At 34.9% G+C, this 10,664-nt stretch overlaps 2 protein-coding genes across 2 annotated transcripts; both read right to left on the bottom strand.

The window, feature by feature from the left end:
* Nucleotides 1-1,303: 1,303 nt before the first annotated feature.
* Nucleotides 1,304-2,237, bottom strand: LOC108342246 (chitin-binding lectin 1). Its single transcript, XM_017579991.2, has one exon. The coding sequence runs from the start codon at nt 1,958-1,960 to the stop codon at nt 1,556-1,558; it is 405 nt and encodes a 134-aa protein (XP_017435480.1). The 5' UTR covers nt 1,961-2,237; the 3' UTR covers nt 1,304-1,555.
* Nucleotides 2,238-7,080: 4,843 nt separating this feature from the next.
* On the bottom strand, nt 7,081-7,996 carry LOC108341378 (BES1/BZR1 homolog protein 2-like; the record flags this gene model as incomplete). The annotated part of the gene is made up of 2 exons (XM_017579065.1): nt 7,081-7,836; nt 7,943-7,996. Coding segments are annotated over 2 exons (810 nt in total), but the record flags the coding sequence as incomplete, so codon positions are not given.
* Nucleotides 7,997-10,664: the final 2,668 nt, after the last annotated feature.

Genomic DNA, 10,664 nt, shown 5'->3' with positions numbered 1-10,664 from the left:
TTAAATGGTATCCATTTCCTTTATTCATTTTTGGCAGTAGAATATCTAGCAGGTTTGTGAGCTATTTTTCAATATTATGTAACATAATTAAATATAAGTTTGGTATTTAAGTTGACAACGTCTAATTGGTTCGATGATGAAGTATAAAGTAAAAGATAGTAAAAAACTTGGGAATAGTGTGGTTTAGTGGCATTTTGTCCTATGTTATGCAAAGAAAAAGTACCCCTCGTTAGGATAAACATTGAAAAACAGTAACTCAATGGTACTCACGTATAGTTGGAAATTTTGAATACAACTCAAGGACAAGGAAAAAAAGTTGTAGACTTAACCGATCTGCTTCTGTCATTTATATGCAACCTAAACCTAAAAGTTGTGCCCCATTGAAAGTTTCTGTACTGGAATTTTTTTAGTGCGTGAGATAGAATCAAACAGTGAAAAGTTACAACAACACAGGCTAAACTTGTCAAACATCAAAGCATTAATTGGTCCCCACTCTATGTATGGTTGGTGTAACCGAAGTTGATGTTTCAAGCCACTGACAAATGGATCTTTTCATTTCATAAACATGAATTGAACTCTGACATCAGGATCCAACGGATTATACTTTAATGTCACTGCTCTCTTTGGTCCACTTACAAAATGATAAAGATCAGATTCCACATTCACACGTGGCTTGTCTAAGTTAAACAGTTTAGCCCCCTATAACACTTATCTCTTGTTAATTATATTAACCTTTTTTATATTATAAGTTTCATAGTGTATACCTAAAACATTGGTGAATGTTTCTGCATATTTTGTTCAGGAGCATTTCCTTTTTCAGCTAGTTTTTTAATTAAACTTAAAAGAAAAATGGAAATTAAAAAATTATCGGTGTTAATGGTTCTATAATTTCCACGATCCATCGTTTACCATGTGTATAGAATATAGATAGGTTACGCCAAACCTAAGAATCATTATTAGCAAAGAACGTGGACCCATCAACAATGAAGTTTTTGTGTATAATTTAGACGGCAATTTGAATGTGTGGCGCTGGTGGAGGTGGTGGATGATCTGTTGCATTCATTATAATTAATGCTATGTCTAGCTCTCAACTATTCAACATTAATCTTTTTTCAGCACCGACTTCTATTTTTATTGCTTTCATCAAACTTTAACTATTCACCATTTTCTCACATCTCGAGTTACAATTTATTTATAATATAAAGTTTTACATTACTATTTATTAATTATATGACTTGAAAAATGTAACTTACTAAGATAAAAAAACGGGTAAAATAGAAAATCGTATGAGACAAACGCGATATGAAAATTTGATAGAATTGCTAGAAAGATGGATATTATTGAACAAATTGATGGCATAGAAAGAAGACCAGAACGTAGTGTGAAGCACTAATGTCGAAGTACAAGTACAAAATTCTCTGCGCTGTACCTTATGTAAATCTTGATATTCATAACTACAACGACATCATAAACCGTAAAATTTTCCGATGTTGTTTTTAAAATGATCTGAATGATATATCTATATGTCGTGGTTATTACCTTCTTCACAAGCGAATCACCAAAATGCAAGCGTAAAAAGCATGCCAACAAAAAGTGGCAAGGAGGCGGCGGCGAAGCTCCGGCGGTGGCAGGCGGCGGCGCTGAAATCCTCGTCGACCGGATACAAGTTTCCCGGAGGCCCAGTTATGTATATGAAGGAGGAAGGGGGTGGCGGAGGGCAATACTGTGTGGGTGTTTTCTTGGGTGGTGGTGGCGACGGCGGTGGAATGGCCGGTGGAGGCGGGGAGGGGTAGACGGTGCCGCATGAACCGCACTTTTGTTCGGTGCCGTTTGTGGCGGGCACGGGGGTCTCATCAAGTTTCCTTGATTCAACGGCGTTGACGGAAGAAACGAAAAAAACAAGGACCAAATTGACGAGAAACAATATTGGTACCTTAATTTGATGCCCTTTGATCAGCATGATGTGTTTCACTACAAAGATGTTACGTTTGTGTGGTTTTGTTGTTTTTGAGTGAGTGTGAATGAGATTATGGATTGGGAGAAGAGAAGAGAGATTTAGAAGTGGAGAAGAAGGTGAAGGATTTCTTACGTTATAGGTGCATGGGAACTATAAAATATAAAAATTAGACCTTTTGGAATAGTTTTCTTAAGACCAAACTTGAGTGAGTGAGGGAGAGTGTTTCTCTTGTGAACTCTTCTCGATTGCTTTGAGTCTTTTAAGTAACTTATGGAATAAGGGAACTCAATAGCATGTGGCTTATGTATACTTTGGGCTCCACCAAGGTTCAAGTTATGTATTTTGATGGAATATAAATATAATTTTCTTGTGAAACACAATTTCCCTATTCATGATTTGTCCACGTGTCCTCAAAATTAAGATGTTTTGGCACATAATTCGAGTTTAATCTCGTGATCCCCGTATTCACCAACACTTTGAGGTCAAATCAAAACCCATCCCTGAAAATTCCGTGTTATAATCCAATTCCTAATGATCATTTTTGTTGAAATTTATGCAGATTAAAGTTGAAAGCAACAACTTTAAGGCGTATGCGTGTGGAAATCATATCTTGCAAAGAGGGGTAAGTCATTCCTTTTCTCGGTGAAAAGCCAGAACAGCTTTACCATGTTTATTAACTTTTTTACGAACTTTTAAGTTGTTGTTTTGCTCAAAAAATTAATGTGATTATATTCCTATGAAATATTTAAAACAAAGTTTGACGTTACGCTTGAAATTTGGCACCACAACATGTAAATAAGGAGAAAAATAGAAAGGGAGATAATGACTGGGGAAGGGGTTGTTAAGCTGTCACTAACACATTCAAATGTTTATTTCTACTATAAAAGAATTGACAAAATTTAACAATTGTTTTTGTGTAGGACTTATCCCTTCCCATGTCCTATTTTCTAACCCACCCCACCCCTCAAATCAAAGGGCTGAGTTGGTCATCATTTTGGACTAATGTAGCTTCAATTTGAGTGATCTTGGATTATACATATGATTTTGAGTCATCATCTTCACACTACACTTATATGCTAGAGATCTCTTTACATTTTCTATTACTTGCATATATCAAACTAATTATTTAACCCCTCCTTGCTCTTTCTTTATGTAGGACAGGTGTGGAATTTATGAGGCACAAATCCCTATTTTTGTGAGACATATTCCTAGAATCTCTTGCTCCAATATCTGTAGTGCAGTGTATTAGAAAGTGAGTTTATGCCTAACTCATCCCCACAAAACCGGCTTGTAAGGTGAGGTTTGTACCTCACTTATATATTATCATTTGGCCTTATCTCTAGTTAACTCACTTTCTAATACAGTGGTACAACATTTTCTTCAGGAAGGTTCCTTTTCTTAGTGTTTTTCTTTAACTTCTAATGTTTTTTTTTAATCTGCACCACTCGTAAAGCAAATAATAGAGACTATTTCATGGTTGAAGTTTCTTATTCAAAACAATCCAAGTTGTTTTGAAGATCAGATGGGCTTTTTAATGATTCTCCACCTCAAAGTTACGTTGTTCGTTTTTCTTCTTGTTTGTCGAAGCCTTGTGGACGGATACCTGTCAAAGACATTCTGATGCTCAAGCCAGTAATATAATTGATCGGTTATCACAATAAGTTATGCACATAATGCGCATAATCCCTAAAGTCATACCTGATACATTTATTTATACTAGTTATGATGGATTTTTATCTTTTTCTGACCTAATGACAGCTCAATCACACCTTAATTTGCATTATGGTTTCAGTGAGTTATTATCACTTATAATCTAACCATGTGATCGATCTGGTGGTTGGTCGGTCTAAGTGGTCGACCTGAGTGGTCGGCCTAGTGGTTGACCTGGATGGATGGTCTTGATGGTCGGCCTGGATAATCGACCTAGTGTGCCCGTAAAACCGTACGGTACAAAGACAAATAAAATCCAACTAAAAGTTTTACTCCTACCTGCCACAGCTTCTTTGACCTATGGGTTAACTTTTTGAAACTGTTAATGGTTAACTTACAACTTTTTATTTCCTTTTAGTTAAGAAAATTCAAGGGTGTCGATTTTATAGATTATACTATTATTTTTTCACAACTCTCGTGTATATGCATGCTACCGCAAAGAAAAGAAGTTATAATCTTTTTGTTTTTATAGAAATTTTGTTTTATAAAAAAATTCCATTCAGAAAGTTATAATAAATAATACTTTCAACCACTTTAGATTGAAATAACACGTATGTCGTTCATGTTTTTCATAACATTAATATATTTCTATAATACAAAGTCCTACGATAGGAAAATGTACATTAATGCAAAATCTACACTACTAATGATTTATTACTGGTTCTAATCCATCCAGCATAACGATCGACATGGTAATAATATTATAAATTTGAAAGACTTTTTATTTTAGTTATCACTGGAATTGATATAGAAAGTTGATCTTGATAACAATTTTATAATAAAACATTTTTATACAGGTTCTATAACGGACATGAAAAGTTAGTGCAGTGATAATTTTATAATAAAGGAAAAAAATTCTGTACTAGTTCTAGTTATAATTGGTATAAGAAATATGAGTGAATATGTTGTAATATAAAAATAAAAAACTTCTCAATTAACACACAATCAACAATTAGAAATTAACATTCTTATAATTACATGACTTCTCAATTATACTCCAGATTTCAATTATTCATTCCCTCTTGGCTTGAAACACTAGAAAAGCCTGTAGCTATAAGGTCACACGCTATAAATACATGTGCAACTATAATAAATAAGAATAATATTAGAAATTTTCTAAAATATCTCAAGACTCATTCTCAAGCTGCAAATAAATGATTTCTATTCTCAGTTTGAATATAATTCTTTCAAAGTTATTACTGTCAGACCTTTGGTAAGTATATATGTAAATTATCCTTGAGAAGAGATATATGGTCTGCAAATCATGCTGCTCTTAAACTTTTGTTCAATAAAATGTTTATCCACTTAAATATGTTAAATTCTATCATGTTGTAGTGGATCATGGACTATGGTAGTTACATATTTGTTATCATAATATTACTTCATAGGTCCGTTCCATTTTATCTTTAAGTTTTCTAGTATAATTTTTAGCTACAATAGCTCCCATATCCCTTAAGTCATTGTTCGAAATTCTTCTTTAGCAGGACATGGTTACCATACTTTTCTTTCTTACTCTTCCAAATTACCAAGTTTCCAAATATAATATCCAATAGTCAATTTTCTATCAACAACTGAACTTGCATAATCAACATTAATGTATGCTTCAAGACTAACACTCTTGTTTGTTTTGAACAAAAAATTCCTCTTCCAAGTGTTTGTTTCAAATACTGAACAATCATAAACATAGCTTATAAATGGACTTCTTTTGGTTTATGCATAAACAGACTTACTAAACTCACAACAAAAGTAATATCAAGTCTAGTGATAAATAAAAAATACTTCCACAAAACTTTGATAATTTTCTTTATCAACACTACACCATCCTCTTAATTTTCTAAGTTTACATTTGGATCAATAGATGTGCTCACTGGTTTACAAGCCATTTTACCTATTTTTGTAACAAATCAATAATATACTTTTGTTTAAAATCTCTTTCTTGTAGTGAACAGCTTCTAACTCATAGGAAATATTTTAATTTCCTCAAAGTCTTAATTTCAAATTATCTGGCTAGACATTGACTCAATCTTTGTTGTTCATGTTCATTATTATTAATCACAATAATATCATCTACATAGACTAACAAAATTTTCTCTTATATCAGAATACTTAATAAAAAAGGTGTGATATCCTTAATTCTATTTAAATTGAAGATTCATCGTGACTTTGGTAAATCTCCCAAATTATGATCTAGGTGATTGTTTTAGCTTATACATGCCTTTTTTAGTTTGCATAGTGTGTTTGCCTTAATTTGTCTTATATATCTAGGTGGTACCTCCATGTATATTTCTTCTTCATGATCTCCATGTAGAAAAATATTTTTCTCATCATATTGTATAGATTCCAATCATGGTTTGTTGTTAAGGATACACTAGTAAAAAAAGGAGTTTTTAACGCGCCATATACGCTTTCGTTTCGTAAAAACCGAAGCGTATAAAAAGACGGTGGCAGTTTTGTAATAAAAGCCAAGGTATACGCCTCGGTTCTCCACTAACTGGTGTCTAAAGCAGTAACTGCCTCGGTATATAAGTGAACTGAAGCATATAACTCTGCGATATTCCCATAATGCCTCAGTTTCCCCCTAACCGAGGTGTATGCTTTTTTAATAAATTTTTTTTAAGGGATTAGGCATCGGGTGGCAACACAACCGAGGCAGTAGGCTGGATATTGCCTCGGGTTTTTGGGAACCGAGTTAATAGGCCTGGTCTAGGGCAGTAAAAACATATGCCATTGTTTTCCTTCTTCGCGTGTTTCTCCTGCATTGCTGCCTCCACAACTACGTTGCTTCCTCCTTTGCTGCCTCCAACCACTTCAGACGATGCCTCCATTTAATTGCACTGAGGGTGGTGCATCTCGCTACCTCCAACGACGTCGGTGCTCTCTTCATTGCTGCTCCCACCGTTGCCTCCAACGACCACGATGCCTTCATTTTTGTTGCGGTAACGGTTGTGTATCTCGCTGCCTCCAACGACGTTTTCGCGTTTTTGCTCCCTCCGCCGCTGCCTCCATATCTTTGGCGCATTGCTCTCCACTTCGCTGCCGATTAGTTTATTGGAGAAGGTGTCCACTGCCGCAGACAACGAGGAACTCAACGTCGAAGAGAGGAATCTCCTCTCTGTAGCCTACAAGAACGCGATCGGAGCGCATCGCGCCTCGTGGCGCATCATCTCCTCGATCGAGCAGAAGGAAGAGAGTCGCGACAACGAGGATCACGTCACCGTCATCCGTGACTACCGATCCAAGATCGAGTCTGACCTCTCCAACATCTGTGACGGTATTCTCAAGCTCTTCAACTCTCACCTTATTCCCTCGGCTTCCTCCGGCGATTCTAATGTCTTCTACCTTAAGATGAAGAGCGATTACCACAGGTTCCAACATCAGGTTCAACCTTTTTTTCCCTTTCCATTTCTTTTTTTTTACTGATTTCTTGATTCAGATCTATTCGATTTATTATCCAACCTTGCGTTTATGGCTTGTAATTTTCCGAATCCGAGAGTAAGGTCCAAATCATCCATTCCCACCTCGTGTATTCTCTCACCCTCCCAAGGCTTTACTCTGCCATTCTCGAATTCAAAATCAGAGACTCCTTTGCCTATCTCCGCAACGGAACCCCACTGTACGCCCTCCTGAGGAGCGATATGGTGCAGAGCGGGTTTCATGAGGTTGAAAGTAGGGGAAATGGGACCGACGGGGGTCTGACAGTGAAAACTAACCCAACGGCCGGAGGCAGAGTCGACGGTGGAAGCGTCAGACTCGTCGTACTCGGGGATGGTGGAATTCGCGACATGGTGGCGGCGCGAGGGACCGAAGGGGGCGGAGGTGGCGAAAAGAGGGTGGCGGAAGGAAGCGTTGGAGAGGGAATCGAAGTCAGCCTTGCGCTTGGAGGTTCGGGGAGAGGAAATAGGTGGGGTGATAGGGGCGCTGTTGGATATCCTGAGAGGGGGAAGGTTGGCGAGGATTGAAGTTATGTTGCGAATGAATGGGATGAGAAAGGAATCGGGGTTTGCGTCAATGGGAGTGAGGTTGGGGAAGGAGGAAGAGGTTGGACTAGCGTGGTAGGAAGGCACTAGACTCGGGAATGACGAAGATTGTGGACTTGGCTGAATCGAGGAACACGCGCTTATGTTGGGTGGAGTGCCTCCAATCTCACTTCCCGTGGGTCTCTTGCATCCCTGTGTCAACATAAATGGTAATAATTAATTATCCATTATCGTGGAGAAAGAGTGATCGCAGATCTGAGCCTGTGATGTGATGAGACGAGTGATTATCGAGTTTTGCCTTTCTGTAGGTAGTGCCATCTTCTTCCACGATCACACTATGAGATGTTCTGATTTGATGGCATATTTCGAACTAATGCTAGAATCTTTATCCTTTTGATATACACTAGGCTTTTGATGAAGCGATTGCTGAATTGGATACACTGGGAGAGGAATCATACAAGGATAGCACTTTGATCATGCAACTGCTTCGTGATAACCTCACCCTTTGGACCTCGGACATGCAGGTATTTTAGTTTGCCTAAGTTCGTTCTTCACGTTTTTTTCGTATTCTTATCAACAACTTATTGATGAAATTTACTGTGCTTTCAGGATGATGGAGCAGATGAAATTAAAGAAGGACTCTACTGCCTCGTTTCAAGCTACAACCAAGGCAGTAGAGTGGGACATACTGCCTCGGTTCACGGGGAACCGAGGCATAAAGTCCTACAAAAAAAAATTTAAAAATCAAAAACTCTACTACTTCAGTTAAGGCTGAACCGAGGTCAAATCCTCTCCTTTTATGCCTCGGTTCGCACCCGAGGCAAAAAGTAGTTGACTTTTTGTCTCGCCTGGATATGCCTCGGTTCGGAAATCGCTGCCTATAGGCAAAAATAACCGTTGTCGTTTCCTCTTATTGTACTAGTGATAATATAACTTTGATTGTGTTTATTTTTGCAATTGGAATAAAAGTCTCTAAGTAATCTCCTCTGTATGTTTGAGTGAATCCTCTTACCACCAACATAGCCAATGTATTTCTTAAACAAATCAATAATATACTTTTGTTTAAAATCTCTTTCTTGTAGTGAACAGCTTCAACTCATAGGAAATATTTTAATTTCCTCAAAGTCTTAATTTCAAATTCTCTGGCTAGACATTGACTCAATCTTTGTTGTCATGTTTATTATTATTAATCACAATAATATCATCTACATAAACTAACAAAATTTTCTCTTATATAAGAATACTTAATAAAAAAGGTGTGATATCCTTGATTCTATTTATATTGAAGATTCATCGTGACTTTGGTAAATCTTCCAAACTATGATTTAGGTGACTGTTTTAGCTTATACATGCCTTTTTTAGTTTGCATAGTGTGTTTGCCTTAATTTGTCTTATATATCTAGGTGATACCTCCATGTATATTTCTTCTTCATGATCTCCATGTAGAAAAACATTTTTCACATCATATTGTATAGATTCCAATCATGGTTTGCTGTCAAGGATAATATAACTTTGATTGTGTTTATTTTTGCAATTGGAGTAAAAGTCTCTAAGTAATCTTCTCTATATGTTTGAGTGAATCCTCTTGCCACCAACATAGCCAATGTATTTCTCAATGGTTCCATCAACCTTATATTTTATTGTATAAATTGATTTAAACTCAACAAGTTTTTTTCTAGGTGGTAGAATGTCTAGCTTCCAAGTATTATTTTTTTCCAATCACAACAAAAAATAGTGTAAATTATAGCGGTTATTTTCATAAAATATGACAGTTTTAACTACCACAATTTATGCTTGTGACGATTTTGAAAGTCATTGTAATTCCTATTACCACAAAATATAATGCGGTGATTTTAAGAAAATCACCATCACAGTATCATTATTTATACTGTATAATGTCCTAATTTTTTAGATTAAATTATGACCGTTAAAACCGTCATAATTTTTTAAATAGAAATTTAGTATACTAAAATTAGAAGCACTTAAAAACACCATAATTCACATTATATTATGATATTTATAACTATCACTACTATCCATTATCATAATTTGAATATTTTATTATTTATTATTATTTACGTATATTTATAATTTCATAATTTAATAAAATTTATTTTTAATAATAAAAATTAAAATATATAAGAAAATTTATGATATTGTACAAAAGAATTTAACAAACATTTTATTTCATTGATTGATCATTATAACAAAATAACTACATTAAATACCATAATATTCAAGTATCCAACAAAAAAACAATATTAAAAATCCATAAGACAATTCTATGGCTAAAGTTGTTATCTTGATCTTAAATGTTATGCTTCCACTTCTCTAAACTTTGGGTTAACTGCTCGTAACCAGTGATAATTATTTTTACATTTTTGTCATTTTTAATTGCGTTATTTATTAGAGTGACAGTTTCTAGAAACCCATACATCTTGCGCTACAAAATATAATATTATGACGGTTTATGGTGAATTGCTACAACAACTTTCACATTATACCATGTATAGAATGATGATTTAAAGAGATGTGATATATTTACTAAATAAATTAATGGAAAAAACGATGCTTAGAACAGTAATATTCCAAATTTTAAGATGTCGGGGATTATATAAAAAATTAGAAATTTCAACTTTTTATCAAAATGTGGAAACATATTTTTTTCAAAACTTTAACATTTAAACATATATAACTTAATGAAAGTATGAGTTTCAAAAGACTTATCAATTACATTATTCAAAGTAACTCTAGTTAGATTGTCTTAAATTTTAAAAAAATCAATTTCAATAAAAATTCAAAATTTGTTTTTCGTCATTTTTCGACTCTATTTTATCTAAGCACCACTTTCTACCGTATCATCACGTATAAAATATGATCATAGTTAATAATTTCATTGTCAAACAAAACAAACACATATAAAATAAGTTATCGATAAAACTATAATAATGATAATAAATAATAGAATATAAACATGGTGAATATATCAACCCATAAACAACAACCAAAACCCGATAATA

This window comes from Vigna angularis, chromosome 1 (assembly GCF_016808095.1).
Source record: "Vigna angularis cultivar LongXiaoDou No.4 chromosome 1, ASM1680809v1, whole genome shotgun sequence".
Lineage (NCBI taxonomy): Eukaryota > Viridiplantae > Streptophyta > Magnoliopsida > Fabales > Fabaceae > Vigna > Vigna angularis.
This window is presented reverse-complemented; position numbering and strand designations above follow the sequence as displayed.